Consider the following 20,895-nt stretch of genomic DNA (forward strand, 5'->3'; position numbering starts at 1 on the left):
CTCCATTTCCTCATTAAAATGCCACAAACTTGACTTAAATGAAATATAACACAAATATATTTCATTTGAGTATGGTATACTATATTCATGTGTCCATACATGTTTTTACCATGTGTTCAAAGTGACAATAATAGTAAAAAATAAGAAAACTAGTAAAACTGCACACTTCCTCCAACAACATATAACTTCATATTTCTTGATGAAAATGGTCCTTACTTATATTTTCTTTCTTGAAGTTGCATATTCCACACAACATGCATTTTTCATACTGCTCCATTGCTAGTTCATGTAGAAACATACTTATATTCTCATTGTATACAACTTCCTATAGCATATCATCCTAATTGAGCCTGTAGGGTGAAAATTAGATAACATTCTGGCAACCTTTGATGGGCATCTTCCTACTAAACATATGACCGATAGTCTAGAATAGTCCATTGAGCATGGAATCAAATATGCAATCATGAATGAAATTGGAAACTTGGCTATAGATGTAGGATAACCCTTACTCAATCATTGTGTGTATGTATATGGTTTGTGGTGTTGACGAGAACAATTCATGACCACAAATCACAAATGTATGCATGACCATCAAAAATGGATTGTACTTTATTTGTAGACACGGGTACAACTTCAAAATTTGACTCTTCTCATATTGACAATAGTTAAAACTCTTCTTTGTAGCTTGGTGTGGTCTTTGAACTTGGAAACCTTATTGAAAATAGGGAAAACTACTACTAATACTAACTAATTGTGCTTAACAACATTTATGGAAAGATGGAAAACTAACCTACCATAGCCTAACCAATAGAAAAAGATGCTAAATAATCCATTCATTGGTTGGCTAAAATAGTTTCCGTCCTTCCTCAAATTGTAATGATCAACATGCTTAAAGGCAAATACAAGAGTATGAAGAAATGAACAATACTAAATTATTTTGTAGCATCTTTTGAGGAATGAAAATTGTGACTTACTTCAAATTGCTGATTGAAAGCATCAACATTTAGGACTGAATCAACATGTTGGATTTGATCTTCTCCATTAGCACCTTTATGTTCAAGTGCCGGTATGAATGATGACTTTTCCTTTGTCTTAATTTGGGCCAAATACCTGATTGGGAAGCCTCTTGATATCATAAAGTTAGAGTTCATTGATATCTACAACGTTTCTCTTGTTTCATAATCAATGTCCTTCATGATGGACAACCATGTCAACTCTTCCTCCATGGTCAGGGAATCCCCATCCTTTGTCAAGACAACCATAAGCTTATCACATATATCAACCTGTTGAATGTTCTTGAGAAATGGCTCTAGCTTGCATTCAGGCTCAAAATCATTATAAAAAATGCTTGCTAAAGTAGGCCTCCCTCCAATAGGCATATATTCTAATTTTTTAGCAACAAGGTTCTCATAGAAAACCTTTATAATAGTGTCAAAATAATGTTCTAGGCCTTGATCAACTTCCATCTCATAGTTATTTTGCTACTAGGTTAATGTGATTAGAAACACCTCTTCCTCATCCTGCTCAAGAAAAGAAGGTAACTCATCAAAGAAAATCATGACCCTTTCTTCTTGCCCATTATTCTCTCTTGCATCCAATGAATAATGTCCATCATCATGCTCAAAATATGTAGGCAACTAAAAAAACATAATTGATTCCTCTTGATTTAAATGGTTTTTCTCTTAGGCCTTAGTGTCTTGTTCTACCATTTTTGAATCAACAACAACCTCTTCTCCAACTCTAGAATCTTGAATTGGCTCACATGGAGTAACCTTGACAAGATCTAGCATATGATAACTAGGATACACAGTTCATGAAGGCCACCATGATAAATTAATGTGCTTTTCACTTGGTTCAACTATATTGTGAGAATGTAATAGCTAATTTTGTCAATAATGTTGAATCTTGAGCTCTGGTAAAGGCTGTCCCAAATCTATTGGAGGTTTAAAACTTCAAAAAATGGGATACAAGTAGCTGCTTAAGCATCAAGCTCTTGTACTCATGCTATCAACATCCTCATTTGCTCCTCCTTTACCAAAAAATTATTAGCAAGTAATTCATGTGCATATCTTTGGGCCTCCACCTCTTGCTGATGCAAGCTCTTCCCGTTACATGCTATGCTCTTGCTATTTTTCTACAACTCTCAGTTGCTCTTGGATTTTTTTTTTGCGATATCATTCAAGATCATGTTTGAAAAATGCTAGGTAAAAAACTATGAATGCTCTTGTGGTTGTTTATAAGCATGGTTCCATGAAATTTCAACAGGGGTGGGTGTGTGGTGAACATATGTAGCTTGCTGACAGGGTTGGTGAGGAGGTATAAAATTAGAAATTTCATGAAACTGGGAATGATAGACCATGTTTTCATGAAAATAAATGAAGATAAGAAACACTCATATAAACCATAGGGTCATGAAAATTCTTGATAACGAGAAAAGCCAAATTTCAATTTCTCATAGCAGCAACTAAATTTGCTTGCAACCAATGAATATTTTCTTTAGAGTCATCAGGGGCTAATATTTCATTAAACTAGACATAATTTGGAGAAACATAAGATTATTTTAAGGTTGTGGGTGACCTATAGCTGAAATAAACCTTTGGAGAAGGTTGACTTCCTTGTATCACCTAAAACTAAAACTCTTCTAAAGGGAAAGGGTGAGAAGTAAACTTCAACTTCAAATAACTTAAATTGAAAACATGTCTTGCAACCAGGCCGAGAATTTGATGGTCACCCCTACCTGTCATATGATGTTATTTATTTTATTTTATTTTATTTTAAAATGATGGCTTAGACTTTTTATTGCCTTTCATTTTACGTTTTAAGATTAATATTAGTTGTCATTTTTTGTTAATTTATGAATAATTTAATTATGCTTTAAATTGAAATATTCTATCAATATAATATAAGTAATAATTAGTAATATTTATAAATGATATGAATAGTCAGGAGAATGTGAACCGAACAGTTAGGGAATTTGAATGGTTAATAACCAACATGATGTATTTAAGAATTGTAATGGTTCCAAATGCTAATAGTTCAAAGGATGAAAATAATGTAATCTATGGATTCCTTTGGCTATCGACAACCAAAAATCAATTGAAATGTCAATACAGTTTCAAAATTCAATTTTGTTTCAACCTGTCTACTTTGAAGTTGTAGAATTTCATATGCTTTGTTTGAGATAGACTATTTGGTATCAATTTGATGTTTGAAAATTGTGTTCAGACATACTATCAATTATGATAGATTTCTATTATTACGAGATTCCTATTATAATTTGAATTGATTATACATTTCAAATTTTGATTTGGCTAAAAAAGGAATAAGAATTGACTGTTCTCTTTGCAGTCCAAATCTAATGTGAGTTTTTTTCTTTCTAAAATCGATCTTCAAGGGGCATCAATTTTCATTTAGATAAGTCTACATCTATCGTTAAATCGATTGAAGATAGATTATTTTGCAAATTGATTCAAGATAGATTAATTTACAAATCGAAATAGGGAAATGGATTTTTCAACTTTTATTTCATACTATGGTAAGTTTATTTAAAATAATCGATATGCATAGTGGATTGGGATTCCACTAATCACTAAAACAATTCCATATGTTTGGTTTTGATGATTTACATTCTCTCTGTCGAGCATAATTTCAAGAATCGATAACAAAGGATTGTGGTCGGATTATAATGTTTACAATTTTGATAGCCGACCCTAAATCATATTTTATACATTGATCCAGATATTGGGAACATGAAATGATTAAAGATTTAAAAGTATTAAATTGTGGATTTAATAGTTCTTTTTTTGTCCTCATAAACAACACATGGGTAATTGATCTTTGAGTTAATGAGCTTCAAGTTAATTTATTTGGGGAGTAAGAATTTACTTTTAACTTTGAATTTTATATGGTTTGTAAGAAAAAATTACAAAATAATAGAAATGTTGCCAAAAACAATTAGAAACATTTTATTCCTATTAGATTTGGTAAGATTAAATGATTTTATTCCTATTTTTAGGATGGTTAGAATTTTTATTGCCTTTCATTTTATATTGATGGTTTTATAAAATTTTAAACTGTCAATCCACGACAAGCTCTAATCAACCATGCTAGAAACATGTATAAAAGACCAAAAACAACTTACAAATCTCCAAGTGAAGCCAATTCATACTCCAATCAACAAAATTAGAAACTAAATAAATAGTTCTATTTCAGATTGGCCTTAAAGTTTAAAATAAGGAAAATGATTTTAGCACTTAAGTTAATCCTCTAGATTTTTTTATTTAACTATTTTAAATAACTAGTATTAAAGAACAAATGGTGAATCTAAGAGACTAGCTGAAGTTCCTCTAAAGCAATTTCAGTCCAAAATATCTGAATAAGATCAGAAAGCACAACTTCAAAATTTACTATTTCTCTTGAAAAGATAGAAAATATCAATTCAAACTCATATTAATTAATAAAATGAATGGTAGATCGCCCTATGTAATCCACACATGATTGATATATATATACATATATATATATATACAAATTTTTTTTTTTGGGCGAATCACGCTTCGTGATCAACAGATTTAAAAAAAATCATGATATGGACTGTGTATTGCCCTTTATCATATTCAATCAATTTACTGAAACGAGCAAAGAAACGAATGTCTCCAGCAGGAGCGAAAAGAATAATAAAAATCTAAATATCCGATCTTTAAAAAGAATGAATGGCGGAAGCAAAACCGTCAGGAAAGCTTAGCCTCAGAGGCCGAATTCTGCATCACAATCACAATTTGACAGAGACCAAAGAGCGCAATATTGCATCCCACGAAAAAATAAACCAGAAAATTGGATCCCAAAAGAAGACACAGCCATTGATCACACAACAAGCTTCCCAATCCAACCGCGGCTCCGCCAGACGCAATTACACACCACCACTTCACCGCCGGATCTCTACACAATTTACCCCCATTTCCCACAATAATCTTACTCCAAATAAACCACGCCGCAGCAAAAAATGCAATTGCAGTAGGGCACAGGTACAGAAACTCTGAAACCAACTCTGCGCCGCAAATGGCTGCGACTGCCGTGGAAACATAGATTCCGAGCAAAGGAATCCGCTTTGCGAGGGCGGTGTCGTCGGCGAGAATCGATCCCGCGATCACCGATATCGATGAACAGGCCGTTGCGATGACGTCCACGTTACGGAACGCAGGCGAGGGTTTTATGCAGTGGTAGAAAAGCCCGCCGAAGCACATGATGCCGTACCAGAAAAGGGCGAAACCCCAGATGAAGAAGCCGTTTTTTGAGGCGGAGCGGGCAATCATGCGACCGCCGGCTAGTAGGGAGATCGAACCGCCGGCTATGCAGGCTACAGCTACCATCGGCCATTTCAGTTCAAACCCTAGCTGGAAAAAATTAGGGTTAGGGTTAGAATTACATTGAGAAAAATAATCGGCTGAAAATGTCAGGCGACGAGAATTAGAGACTAGAATTCTCTGGGAAGATTTAAAATACCTGGAGGTGAATTGAGGGCACGGGGCAGATCTGCTGTATGTGCTTGGGAAATACGGCGTTAATTAGAGGAGCGATGCGGGAGTTCGATTCGGCCTGCGTGAGAAGAGTTGGAAAGAAGCTTTTTATGACTTCGGCGGACATTGTTATGAATTTGAAGAAATTTGCAGGTATGCTCGAAGAAATCAATGTCTGAGAATTTTTCTTTACAGTTGTCCAACTGCAATTGCTTTACTGTTTGTTTAAAAGCTGGATTTTTTTTTTGCCCTTTCTTGCCGTGTGAAAAAATATAAGGTAGTTGGAGGACGGCGTCATTGGACGGTTTGTGGGCCCTACTCGATCCATTATGTGGAGTTTCTACAAAGCGCTGGTATTTAGACTTCCGTCCACATTTTTATTTCTCTTTCTTTGAGAGTTTCAATGGGGGACGGAATTATTTAACATTATTGTTTGGCTCTGGCTATCCTCCAACTAAACTGTTGATCCACTTTTAAAGAATCGATCTTTTCATGAATTTGGAAAAAAAAAGTTTTGACTTTGTTTTGTTTTAGTACATTTTGAATGGAGATTAGCCTATCCCTACTTTTTTTCTTCTGGATAGATATAATATTCTTGACAACACATGTTTTAAGTAGGGAACTAATGTTTTCACATCTTTTCACTTCCCTCCTTGCAATTAAGTGCTTACCAAAAACATTATTGAAGTAGTAAAGTTTATAATCATTTTATTTTTAAAATATTTTGTTATATTAATTCTTATTTTTGTATTGGCACTCCTAATTTAGCTGGGGTTTAAATTTTTTTGTTTAATTCAAAAAATGACAATTTCTTTTTGAGTTTCTAGAAACTTCTCAGGGTTTTTCAATGACCTCTAGAAAAAATTCACATGCTTTTCTTACCTGTGACATGATCAAGCTCTTGCTAATTACATCAACAAAGTCCAAGGCAATTGTGCAACCATGTATGTGCTAAGTCACTAACAACATTTGGAATAGCTATTGCTACAAGTTTTGAAAGCCCCAACAAACAACAATATTGCCTAGATTTCTCCTATTTGTGTACTTATATGGAGTGTGTGTGCTGGTATTGTCCTTTGTACATGGTTGCAAAACCCTCATGGCTTAAATTTTTCACCCAACACTTGTAGAAGACTGATGCATCAACGAAACCTGGTGCAAACATATAGCATAAATGAATTGAATTAACAAAACACAAAATATAGAAACAAAAGGGTAGTTAACTGACGTGTTCAGAAGATGCGCTACTATTCTTGTATTCGTTGGTACATATGCAAAATTAGTTTCTAATATTAAAAACTTTAATAAGGTTAAAAATATTATTTATTTGCCACTATTTTTGTTAAAATTGCCCCTAATTTGCCCACACACTTCCTTGATTTCTTCACCTGCAAATAGTTGTGTTAAATGAAATCTTGATTGGCATCCTAGGGATTCAAATGTGTGTTGCATTTCAATCACCGATTAAATCTTTCTTTTTCAAAATTCTCTTGACAATTTTTTTTTTACCAAATTACTCATGGAGCATGAATTTTTGTGTTCTATGGATACGGATTCCAGGTGAATATTTGCGGATTGGAATGATTTCCTCTCTTATTTTCTGAAAAATCTTGGGGAGAAAATAGGAGGTAGTGTATTTCATTTCTATTTTATTGAGCAATCAAACCCATGGCCTGGATTGTCGCCCACAACAGAATTTTCTAGTTCAATTTTTCCGAACTTCTTATGGAACAAGAAACCCCTTGTGGCATGGTTCCTTGGCCTTTGCTGCCATTTCTTTGACAAGCACACAAAAGTTCCCCTACTACTCTAGCGCAGTTTCATTGGGTTTGTTAATTATTAGAAATATTATTAAAAATATATTTTATAACATATTTTTCTATTATAATTTTAAATATCATATATACTAATAAATATAATATTTGATTGGATTAATATATAAGACTTTACGTTTTTGTTCAATCAATATTTCACATATTTCTAACATTCAATTAGAAAAAGCAATCTTACATTATAAAAAAAGTGGTCTATAATATATTTTACCAATGAATAAGTTCATTAATAAAATAATATATTTTAACAAAAATTGAAAAATAAAATAATAGTCAATGGGTCATGGAGTGCAAGGCTCAGACATCATAAGGGATGAGGTGGTGATTGTGCTCGAGTGATTTTGATGGCATGGATGCCCCTTGGCAGCTCGCAGGCCTCGCTGGGTTGCCTTGCAGGTCTGAACCCTCCATAAATAAATAAATAAATAAATAAATAAATAAATAAATAAATATATAAATATATATATATATATATAATGTAACTTTGAATTATATAAAATTTATTATGAAACAAAATATAAGAAAACTTCAAAATAAATAAATATTATTTAATAATTTTCTATTCTATATTTGTGTAAATTAATATTATATTCTAATATTCTATATTTTATTTTAAATAAATTACTAGTTAATTAAGATACATAAAGAGTAAACTAAAATATTTTTAATATATATCAAAAAGAGATTTTTCAACTAAAATCTAATTCAAACAATAGTGTCGTAATTAATGTAACTCTTTCTAAATAAGGACAATAAAAATATAAAAATTTAATGTAATTTAAAGATGACAATTAGGTGGACAAAATAAAAATCATAAGATAGAGGAAAAGTGATATGGATAGTTATTGCACTAAAATGTGTCAAAAATTTAAAGAATGAAGTCTATAATTGTATTTGGAAACATAAATTGTGCACTCCAACCCATTTCAACAAAGGCTTTGCACCAAGATCCAAGTAACAAGGACTCAATCCACACACTTCAAAATTGAATCCACCTCAATTCGCACAAAAAGTTGGAAAATCTAATTTATTTTTGGAAATGATAAAAATTCAATCTATCTTATAAACTCTATAGAGCCAAAAGGCAGGGACTCTAGCTCAATTAGAGCTCTTGTTAAGTTCTATAATATCTTAAATTTTAATATTATATCAAGATAAATAATACTATTTATATAAAGTGTAATAAAAAAGTTGGACACAAAATTCTGAACTCAAATTAGAAAACATGTTAGAGCATTTATATACTTAAATGAGTATGATGTAGTGACCACTAGTTGTTCTTGTAGATTATAGAGATTGGTCAATGGTAGTTTGAAATTAATGATATGGGGTTATGGATCATAGAGTTTGGTCAAGGTAGTTTGAAATTAATAGATATTGTGTTGTAGATTATAATAGAGATCAGTAAATGATAGTTTCAAATAAATGATATTGTGCTTGGTTAAATTTGAAAAATAATATCATTATTATGGTTATTTGTTTTTGATATTAGTAACAAAAAAATAAGGGTGTTATTAGTACTTGTCGGTAGGCTAAGTACTATTGCATCACTTTTTGGAATTACTATATTAACTAGTGATTAAATTGAAGTATGTAGACCAATGAAAATATATCAACTTGTTAATTTTGTTACTCAGTTTATATTTTCTAAAGTTAAATGCAATATTTTTAAGTTTGTAATTTCTCTAAACAATTTATTTATCATTTGATTGGATAAACTTGTTAGACTCTTATATAGCGAATCTTTGTAATTTTTTCGCAGGAGTTTTTTCAGCTATGTGGCATAATTTTAGGCACTTAACAATTAAATGAGATTTCAATGTTCAACTAAGAAGAATTGGAAATCTCAAAATCCTTTACATTCCCATGAAATTTTATTGTTTTATTATTTATTTTTAAATTTGATGAACATTAATCTTCATCTTATCTCTATTTAAAAGATTATTTTTTAAAAAAAAATAAATTAGCTATAAGAATATATCTATCTAAAAAAATAATACAATATTTAATTAGTAATGATTTTAAAACATATTTTATTCATATATTATTTTTGACGTTTTTGTTTAAATTTATTTATGTAAAAATTAATCTTATTAAATAAAAAAATTAATTTTTTATATCTCTTATTATTCAAAAGAATAAAAATTCTAAAAATAGAATATATAATAAGAATAATATTATACAATTGAATCTAAAAAATGATGATGTATTGGTAAAAAGACCTCACAACAATATTAAAATTCAAGTAAAGTGGATGTAATATGGAGAATTGATTATATCAAAATTTATGTGGCCTCACATTAGTAAAGTTTAAAGTAAAATATCCAACATGCTTGTAATAACCTATTTAAATAATTTTAATCATTTTTCATAAATAGATCAAGTTTAATTGATTTATTATTATTTTAATTTGATTTTTTCATTTGTTGTATGTATATAATGCTTCGGGGGTTGGTTCTTATCTTTCCATTTGAATTGTCTTGTATTTTTTTTTTTTTTTTCATTTTTTTTGGTGTTTTGTAAGATTGGAGCTATTTCTAATATCTTGCAAAGTAAAATATCCAACATTCTTGTAATGACCTATTTAAATAATTTTAAAATATATTATTTTTATCACTATTAGCACTACAAAATTACAATGGCAAGTACTTAGCCACTATGTAGCACTTGTTCCATAATGCAACAAACTAGAAAGATTATAATTTACTTACCATCAACAACACATTAATAGTAATTAGTGAAAAGGATACATATAACAACCTAAACACACCTATATATAAAAAACAATCCAACATTGTCATAGTTATGTGTTATAATTATAATCATATTTTTATTACTGATTGTAAGTGTAATTGTTATGGTACATATCAATTGATTAAGGCAAGTTGTTTATAATTTTAGTATAACAAAAACTATAGAAATCTATCCTAATGTCAAACTCTATTTTAGAGAGACAATTCATTCATTGTCTTGTAATCAATGAATGAAATTTTTATTAATTTATTCAATCAAAACTGAAATTAATCTTTAAATGTATTTGGAAAAGACTCTCTCTCTCTCTCTCTCTCTCTCTCTCTCTCTCTCTCTCTCTCTCTCTCTCTCTATATATATATATATATATGATTATTTAGTTGTGTTTCATTGTTTTGATTAAGTAAAAACAAGTTTTGAAAGGACCTGAAACCTTGTACAAAGGGGCAAGAAAGATATAACAATGAAAATCTAAAAAATAACTATGGAGAACCACTCGACAAACTAGAGGGACACACTAATGTTCTCAACATGAGGGCAAACAGGCCAAATAAAACATAGACCATCAAGATTTACATTTTGGTCCCTTCTTTTGAGAATGTAAAGCCATATCAAATGAAGGTTTGGAAGAATTTCCTTTTTTCCCTTTAATTGAAGTCCAACCATCCTCCTCCTTCCCCACAACTTTATGCCAATCCCCACTAACCCCCAAAACCCTCACAGCTGAAGAGCCAGCAATAGTGTTCTGGAAAGAGTCAACAACAGAACAGACAACAACAAAATTCTGACGTAAAGTAGGCAAAGGGTCTAGAACTCCAGAGTCAGCAGGAGATAGATCATCAACAACACTTTGAGTCCAAACTATAGTAGGGACAACATGCTTAGCATCAGAGACATCAACAAAATCCTCATCCAAAGTGAGATCAATGTGCAAAGAACTATCCAACCCATCCACAACCAAAACAACTTTTTGAACTGTATAATGATCATCTAAAACCCCCAACCACCAAGAAGGTGATTTCTTTAATCTAACCTTATTAGAGGAGCATCGAGTAGCAAGATGACTAGTATTATGACACTTCCTACATCTAAACGGAATACCTTCATAATTGAGAAGCTGAATCCAGGAACCACTTGAAGAAGCCAACTTCATCATAGCAGGGAACCCTTTAGAGATATCCATCTCCACAAGGATGCGAGCATACATTGTCCTAAAGACATTGGAGGAAATCAAATCAACCATTAAGAAATCCCCAAGGGCTTCTCCCATAACCTCCAAGACTAAGTCCTACCATAGGAGAAGGGGAAGATTTGACAATCTAACCCAAAGAAGAATCTTATCAAAGGACTCAGTAGTCGGGTTAAATGCCAGATACCAAGGTTTGGTCATCAAGGGGAACTATTTCTCCTAAGAGAAACCATGACACAAGATAGAACCCCTTGCCACAAGGTAGGTTTGAACTAAATTTGAAATGATTGGTTCCCAAAATTTGGAGATCCAAGCATGCAGATCCAAGAGAGAGGGCCAAAAACCCCTAAAATGAAAGATAGTAGTAGTAGCAAAGAAATTATCCACATATGTATTGATCTCATCTACAATGTTTGATTCAAGCTTAAGCAAAAGTGACTTACATACAGGAATAGGCACATCCTCATGGCTAGCCACAGCTAGACGAGACCCCTTCCTCAGAACTGAAGCATGAATACCTGCTTCAAAAGCTGCCACATTTGCATACGAGATAGCAGATTAGCATCCAACTACTCGAGAAACAATAGGAAAGGTATCCACAACATGAATAGTAGTATCAGATCCAGCGAAAACCACAGCAGGAGGGGACCTAGGAACCTTGACAGAGGAAGCCGTAACAACATTTGTTGTAGGGAGCCTAGCCAAAATAGAGGCAACCACCACACCATGAGCCTCCCCTACACCATTGCAGGAACAGTGAGTGAGAGCCGAAGCGTGGAACTCATGGGCAGGAGGCAAAATTTCAAAAGCAGAGGCTGGAGCCATCATTAATGAACCATGAAATTATCACCTATATTTCATTGTTATTAGTAGTTTTAATTTTACAATTTATAAGTATCACTTAAGTGTGATGAAGGTTGGTAAATGTAATTACGACAACTCGTATTGACACAACCCTCTGTTCCCATAATGGAAAGACGAAGGGAAAATCTTAAATCTTTTTGGTTGGATTGGGTTGGTCTCCTTTCTTGCCCTTTTCCTTTTTTGGTTACTTTATGGTTATTCATGACCATTCTTCTTTTTCTTATGCAACATCTTGGGGTGTGGGGGAGTAACATGGTTGTTCCCCCCTTTTTTTCTCTTTGGCTTTGGCATGTCCTGTTTTGCCTTCTATCATAGAGTGTGTAGTCCTAAATATTTTTATGTCTGACATTCCAAGTCCCCTCTTAAACATGCTTTGTATAGGATTTCAAGGTCCCTTCAAAACCCATTTTCACGTAATAAAAAACTATAACAACTTGTACTATAGATAGTTGTTAGATTGACAGAGCATACAAAAGGTGAGATAAATTTAGACATATAGATAAGATTAAAATATATTTGTACAATTTTTTTAGTAAATGATAACAGCCCTTGGATTTTTTTCCATGTTGAGAAAAACAACGAAATACTATTTGTTGATTGGAAGAGTGGGAAATGTGGTTCACAATACCAAAGTTTGATGATTGTGAAGATTTGCTATAGATATTAGGACTCTTTGCTTAATATAAGGGTTTGAATGTCATACTATAATATTTCGTCAAAGAATTTAAAAAGAAAGAGAACAAAAGAATAAAACTTCTCACCATGTATAAGAGCAACAAAACCAAATCACTTTACTTAGTAATGCAATTTAAATCACCTTGAGTGAGGAACCATCTATAAGCTAGAAAATATTTAGTTAACTATGGAAGCATATTTTGATTGTAGGACAAAAAGTTCATTATGATGATAATTTAGCTTGAATAATTTTTCAATTAAGTTTTCCACTTCATTGTTGACATATTGTTTCTTGTATTTTTCTTATTGTGTATTGATTTTGTATTGTAAATATTACATTACACAAGCACATTCTATTAAAAGAAGACAACCTTATTGAATTTTATTGATATATTGCTAAACAACCACAATTTTCTATACATAAAATATAATTTAAAAAACTGAGATCATAGTTCCCAATGTGTTGTGATAGTAATTCAACTTAGTATGAGAGGAATTGTTGATTCAGACATTGGGTCATCACACTTGGTTGAAAAGCCAATGGTGCAAAGCTACCATATGTTGGATTATGATAAAATGTCTCTAAGTTAGAATCCATGCTAGATGTGGTGCATTTGTCTATTTGGGTGCATTGTGACTCGCAGTAGGGGTGCTCTTGCACTCCCAAGTGCTCATGTTATTGGTTGTTCTGATTAGCTCATTAGTTTACTTAAAGTTCAAGCTTGGATATCAATTTCAAATGGTCTAAGTGGTAACTGACAAAGAAATATTTAATTTATATATTTATGGGTTATTGACATTGACACAAGTTGCTTATAGGATTCAATGATTAACAAATGTGAAGAAATTAAATTAAGATGGAAATTATGCCTAGATATTTTTTTACTATCATATTTGCAAGAAAAGAAGACAAGTTTGTGATTCTTGATCAATTTTTTTTGTTATGAACAAAGCTTGCTTCTTGTTGGAATATTATAATATTGATTTTAGTTATACTCTATAAATACCCATGATAGTATCGGTGTGGATAAGGATTAAGTTTTGGATTGCCTCTTAAAGTAGTATGTGGCTCTTTATAAAAAACTATATGTTGTTATGATGCAAAAGACATATAGAGTGTAATCATAACTTATGAAGTTGTATGCACCAATTCATATTGTAGAGATTAATGCCTTGTGAATTGAAGCTTAGAATGATGGATAATTAATGTGATGCCATTTGATTATAGAAGAGTTCAATGTCACAACCATTATGAATGTGAGGATTGAAAAGAAAGCCATTTTAAATGTTGAACATCATTTGGAGTATCCTAATCTAGGTTAGAAAGAAGAAAAAGGCAACACAATTACACATAGAGAAAGGGGTCCCATTTCATTGAAATAAGTGCTTTCAAAAATCAAAGCAAAATGCAAAAATACTTTGACTATTTGCAAACAAGTGAATCAGGAAAATTACATACAAAGGTAATATATGACTAGCATGTGCTGCAAAAAAACTAAAACTATGATTTCAACTTTTGTTTGGATTGTTTTACTTAGTTAATATGTTTTTACAAATTCATTTTTTTTAGTTGAAGGCTCATAATCTCTTTGACTAAGAGCCAATGAGCGAAGGGTATCCATTCTGCCAAAATCTACTCGGGGTACAATCTTGACATCATCCCTTAGAATGTTGCAGCCTTTGCACTTAACAAGATTTGATCCCTGCTGAGCTCATTTGGAACCATTCAACTTCAGCAACAGACTAAAGGCTCATTTAGTACAAATACATTTTGAACTATTTAGATATTATAAAAAATACTACACAGTCGTGCACAATCATGAGTGGGGTATGTAGTGGATACCATTTGAGGCTATAAATAATGGGTGCAAAAACATGGACATAAAAATATGTCAAGCCTTCTTACGTAAAGGTCAAAATAGATGCTAGTTATCATAGTTTGATGTTATGTAGGTCCTAGAATTTTCATTTTATGAATTTATTAATAACTCGATGGCTTGTAATCAAATCATTTGGACAAGATTACTTGAGAGTGTGATAGTTGAAGAATTCAAAACACACATATTTAAATTGGGATATACAATATAGAGCGATATAAAATAGATCGTCCACCACGAATGTGCATATTTCTTTCTTTCTAGCCTTATAGAGAAGATCATGGTTTTAATTAACAAAATACAACTACTATCTAAAATGACTTAGAGATAGCTAGGGTAACGAGACAACTATATAGGACTTTTTATGATAGCAAACATCGAGAATTAGTTTTTATGGTGAAAGTTTGCATAATGCTCGTAGCGTAAACAACAGTCAAAGCATTTTTGTCATAGTAGGCTTGTGTTGAATAATATTATGAAAATGTTCATCAGGTTTGAATGCCAAACCTTTGTTAAGTCTATAGCAGAGTTCAAATTGGACAAAACAAAATGGAGGTATAACATGAGGATTTTATATATATTAAATTTCCAAAAATAATTGGGTAATTTTTTTGCATCAATCACACAGTTGTTCTTAGGAAATTTTAAAGATTATAATTGCCATGGACTAGTTGTGCATTTATATTGAAAAATTAGGGAACAACTTCAAATCTAAAGAATACATCTCAACAAATTTACAAACAACATGATAAAATATTATGTGAAATGGATAATGATTGAAAAATAATATTATAGTAGATAATGCTAAAAAATAGTGGTATCCACCAAATAACGCTACAAAAATTGTGACATGGAATATAAAACACAGAAATATAGCTTCTTTGCCATTGTAGATAGAAAGAAAAGATGAAAATCTCCGACATAAGTATAATAATACTCAACTATGAGAAGTTTGAATGACACAAATGGTTAAATCCATAACTTGTGTTTGATATAGAGTGATATTGGGTGAAGCTATTTTGGAAATATTGTATATGTTTGTAGAAATTCACACACATAGGAACACACAAATTCAAAGTATATATGTACACACGTGCATGGAATTTCACATAAAACTTCATTTATATTGTCTTGCAAAATCATCTTATTGTATGAACATGTTACAAACGTAAGAAGCAACTGATATAAGTTTGAAAGTATTGAGTAGAACTATACTATTTAACTACATATAGTTTTTTTTTCTGACAAATAAAAAACAAAAGAGAACTTGGAGTGGATAAACTGTCTTAAATGCAAAATTAACATTATGTTGTAAAGAATGTTTCAATGCATGTATTGGAAACATTCTATGGTGACATAATTACTATTAAGTAACCTTCACATGAAGGAAAAATTACATTAAATTCAAATTGGAACTATAACAATATTTATAATTAGAAATAAAAACTGAATCTATATGTATATCTAAGATGGAGATTGCAAGAGGAGTATATTACCATCTTGCAAATTCACTAAACTATAATACGTAATTGTTGTATATGTTTTAGTAGCTTCACTATTCTTAAATTAAAATTTAATATGTTTTGGTGCATGTATTGGAAACATTCCATGGAGATGGAATTACTAAGTAACTTTTACAAAAAGGAAAAATTACATTAAATTCAAATTAGAATTATAAATGTTATTTGTAATTGAAAACAGAAATGAAAGTCAATATGTATAGTCAATGCAGATTCCAAGACGAGTATATTATTATCTTGCAAATTCACTATTATATTGTTTTGATTTAATATGTAGTTTCTTTTCATTTGCAGCTTGCAAACGATGCAAATTAGCCTGTCTTATATTTGATGTAGTTGTCATAAATGAGTTTTTCAAGTTGTGGGAGCAAATGATTAAATATATCATTATGAAGAGTGCTTTCAACATTGGTCTTGTTATTTTTTGTTAAAATGCATTTTAAATAATGGGTATGGGTGTGTGCCCCAAGATGGTGTGCAAAAAGGGGGGTATAAGCGGATACCTTTCTTCTGAAATTAGGTAAACTTGATCTTGGAAGACCCGTGTGAGGGTCATGCACTCAAAATGAGAAAATGTGTAAAACAAAAAACAATTGTAGTACTCTGAATCTAGTTTCTAAACTACCAACTTTTTAAAAAAATGGATACGATTAAGAGGGTCAAATCCCACACGAAAAATTGTTCTTGTTTTTTGCTGAAAAATACAACATAGCTGTTTTCGTGCACTCAACGAACATATAGTTATATTTAGTATTTTGAAAAACCCTTTGGTAAGATGATAGGTAAGAGTGAGATCTAGAAGTTGTGTATTTTTTCGTAATTTTCTGACAAGTATTTTTTTGTCTATGATTTTTTGAAGTGATTTCATCTTGAAATCATGGTACCTCTTTGTGTGCTGGGCATAACTTGAATCAAAATAATCTAAAATCAACATTTAAAAAAAAGTGTATAAGATCAAGTGTAGAACACTAATATGTAACTTATTTTCTACTTGGTTAAGTAGATCAAAGGTTATTTAAAAATGGCAGACATATGTCTGAGATTACTGTTGAGACACTAATATAGAAAAATTAATTTCACAATGCTAATCTTGTCCAAAAATTAAATAAATTATACAATTAGAAATGCAAGATAAGATAAGATAAGATAAATTTATTAATGTCCAACAAGAGGCTAACAAGGATCTAAGGGACTAGAAATAGTGCAAAGGGAAAACACTAGCAGAGGGAGCACCAAATGATGTCCATAGAAAGAACGTGAAAGCAAAACAACAAAAGAACTAAGAAAAAAGAATAACAACTAAGAACTTCTCATAGGCGAGAAGTAATCTAGAATGAAAAGGTGGACATTAGGGCAATCAGGTACTTTGGAAGGTAGCCTCTGAGGTCTACTAGAGGGACGTTGCCAAGTTTAATCTTTGCAAGGTCTCACAGATCTAGTGTGAATCGAGATAGTGCAGAGAGGCCACTTCGATCCTTGGGGAGGAACTGTAGGACTGAAGAAAGAGGTGATGAGCTATGTAGGGGTCGATGTCAAGCAAAGTTGGAGTTGTATAGTGTGCTTGCAAAGCTACATGGTCTCTTGAAGGCAGAGTGCAAGATAGTGCTAGTCAATATATCTTAAGAATGAGGGAAGAGATCGACACTCTATGAACAAACAATAGAATCTCCCTCAGATCTCACAGTAAATGGGACAACGAAAAATAAAGAGAGACTTGGTCTCCACCTCCCTGAGGTGACAAAGCCGACATATCCTGACCTCCCTACCAATTGGGTGATTAGTCTGAATATGTAGCTGATGAGAACCCACCCTAAAAGATCCCAAGGAGATGCAAAGAGCGTGAGTCCAACGACAAGAGAGGTACTAGGGACGTAAGATGATCCTATCCTAGATATCAAGAAAGTGCTCAACATAGAAGGCCATGCGAGAACAAAGCCCACCTAGGGGATTCCTCCAAGTCATGATAACATACTGTCCGTAGATGTCAAGTCTAGCATTCTCATTCAACTCCTGCTAAGGTGGAAGAAGAAAACATATGAGATTATGGTGGTAATTTAGAGATACCCACTTTATCATTTGCAAATCTAATGAAGTCAAAGACGAGAATTTATCTTAGAAGATGAAAAATGTCTAAAACAACAAAAAATGGAGAGAAAACATCATCCCAAGCCTTTGGGTAGTTTAAAAGGTCTATTACCAAGCCTAAACGTGATTGCTCTTTTTTGTTAACAAAACATGATCGCATTATGCTTTGTGTGACTAAACTATCATACTAGATATAACACAATTGTGTTATGTCTAGTGTGACTATAAGTTAGCAATAATGCGATTGCATTATGTCTAGTGTGACTATACTAGCAATAAAATGGTCATGTTTTGTCCATGTAAAAGTATAGTCAATTTTTTAGAGGCCTAATAGGCCCAATTAGGCCCAGTTAATGAAGCAACTACCCAAAAATTGATTGATTTCATCAAATAAATGATTGTATCAACTAGGGCACTATAATTTTTTTCTAAATACCGAGTTTCATGCCTTGAATGCATGGGACACATTAGAACTATCACATTTTTCAATTGCTTCATCGTCTAGTTTAGAATATTGTGAGAGTAATCAACAAAAATACTGTAAGGAAAATATATGTAGTACCAAAGACTGCTTAAATCCCACCACATAAAGAGCCTGGTGGAGGGACGATGCACAGTGGGTTTTATAAAAAGATTCAAATGCCAATTCTATCAAGGAAAGTTTAGCTTCTGGAACTCAAACCATGGATTTTGGAATCATTTAGTTTGTTGTTCATCCAAATGGTGATCCTTATAGGGTAGAACCTTGTAGTACACTCAATTTCATATGTTACAATTATTTTGTCACTTGTACACATGAGCTTGTTTCCATTGTAACAATTGTCTGTATAAGTATTTGGGTTTAAGCATGTAGTTATGACTTTGCATGTTAATGGGATAAGTAGTTTTGTCATTAGTGTTAGTTTGTTGTAAATATTTTTGTTTATGTGAAATAAATATTTCGATTTCTCATAAAGCTTCTATACAACCATTGAATCCTAATTCACTAAATTCTTCAGAATGGCAAGAGCAAGAACAAGAACATGCTGACTTAGAGATGGACAAAGTTATCAAGTCAAGATACAAATAATGTTTTTGAATCAAGTTGTGTTTGATATGGTTTTTGACAAATGGGATGCTTTATATATTGTCAATCCTCCTATATCTTTTTATAAGATCACTCTAATTTGTGTTTCAGTGCACCTACTTTTTCAAGGTATCTATAGAGCTTATCATTGAACTTCAGATTTATGGTTTCATGTAGGTACTATAAAAGGATAAGAAGGTCTAGTAGGGAGAAAGCTTCAAAATAGGTGACATCAATTGAGGTGAGATATCTAAGATTATTACAGATCCAATGGATGTATATCCTCCATTGACAAATATAAGTGCTTCTAGAGACTTGTTTTCTCTAATGTATCAAAAGGGGTAATGAGAGGTCCTAGTGTGTTGAAAGGGACATTAGGACCCCTTAAGATCCTAGAAGTTCCCTTAAAATTTTGTTTTTGAGTACATGTGCACTGAAGACCTTCTGTCACTACTTGTGCTACTAGTAGATGGTGAGTATTCATCATCATCATCTGACATAGGCTCACATGCATATCTTACTTCTTTCCTTTGTTGCTTTCCCCTTCCCAACTCTTCAAGTTCTTATTTGTAACATTTGTTGTGGGTCCAAGAAACTCTTCACTCTCTTTCCCATTAACCAGGTGGGCTTGTCTCTTAATCCTAAGTAGTTCATTAATAGTTTCATTCTTAACAAAATTCATAACCAAATTCTCCATAGCCAGTTTCTTCTCAATCATTGCAATATTTTCTCCTCAATTGAACATTTTGTAATAAGTTGATATATAGTCACAATTTTCTCTTGGTCAATCCTTTAGGTATGTGATTGAGGTTGTAGATCCATAGAAGTGTTGAAATCTAGATCTGGTGCAAGAAGATTACTAGATCCACTTAGGGCACAATTGATGCCTATAATGTGTTGAAAGGGGCCATAAGGGGTCCTAGAACTTCACAAAAGTGACATTAACTAACCCCTTATGACCACATATGACCCCTTGGGACACATTACAACCATCAAGTGTTCCTTAAGAGGCCTTAAAACCCCTTAGGGCACTCTTGATAGTCTAATACTATTCTTCCACAAGATTTATATTTTAACCCTTTTGTGCATCTACAAAATCAATCACAAGCATAAAGGATTGGCCAAGAGAAAATTATGATTGTATATCAACAAATTACAAAGTATTTAGTTGAGGAGAAAACATTGTAGCAATCAAGAAGAAAACTAGCTATGGAGAATTTGGTTATAAATTTTGTTAAGAATGGAACTATTAATGAATTACTTAGGATTAAGAGACAAAGCCCACTTTGTTAATGGAAAAGTGTGGGAAGAGCTTCCTAGACCTATGAAAAAAGTTACTGATAAGGACCTGAAGAGCTAGAAAGGGGAAACCAACAAAGGAAAGAAGTAAGACATGCATGTGAGCCTATGTTTGATGAAGATGATGGTGATAACTCACAATCTATTAGTAGCTTAGGTAGTGACATAAGGTCTTTAGTGCACATGCACTCAAAAACAAAATTTTCAGATAGAGAAGTGAC

At 32.3% G+C, this 20,895-nt stretch overlaps 1 protein-coding gene across 1 annotated transcript; it reads right to left on the minus strand.

The window, feature by feature from the left end:
- Positions 1-4,570: 4,570 nt before the first annotated feature.
- Positions 4,571-5,775, minus strand: LOC149577745 (uncharacterized). The gene is made up of 2 exons (XM_089825464.1): positions 5,503-5,775; positions 4,571-5,393 (listed from the first exon to the last, which is right to left on the minus strand). Exons 1-2 carry the CDS (start codon positions 5,641-5,643, stop codon positions 4,731-4,733), a joined length of 804 nt encoding a protein of 267 aa, XP_089681590.1. The 5' UTR covers positions 5,644-5,775; the 3' UTR covers positions 4,571-4,730.
- Between the last annotated feature and the right edge of the window lie 15,120 nt (positions 5,776-20,895).

This window comes from Cupressus sempervirens, chromosome 1 (assembly GCF_028749045.1).
Source record: "Cupressus sempervirens isolate cs-2001-9-10 chromosome 1, ASM2874904v1, whole genome shotgun sequence".
NCBI lineage: Eukaryota > Viridiplantae > Streptophyta > Pinopsida > Cupressales > Cupressaceae > Cupressus > Cupressus sempervirens.

Coding starts and splice junctions, on each gene's coding strand:
- LOC149577745 (XM_089825464.1), bottom strand. CDS start 5,643: ATGTCCGCCGAAGTCATAAAAAGCTTCTTTCCAACTCTTCTCACGCAG. Junction 5,394..5,502: donor TGCCCTCAATTCACCTCCAG/GTATTTTAAATC, acceptor AATTTTTTCCAG/CTAGGGTTTGAACTGAAATG.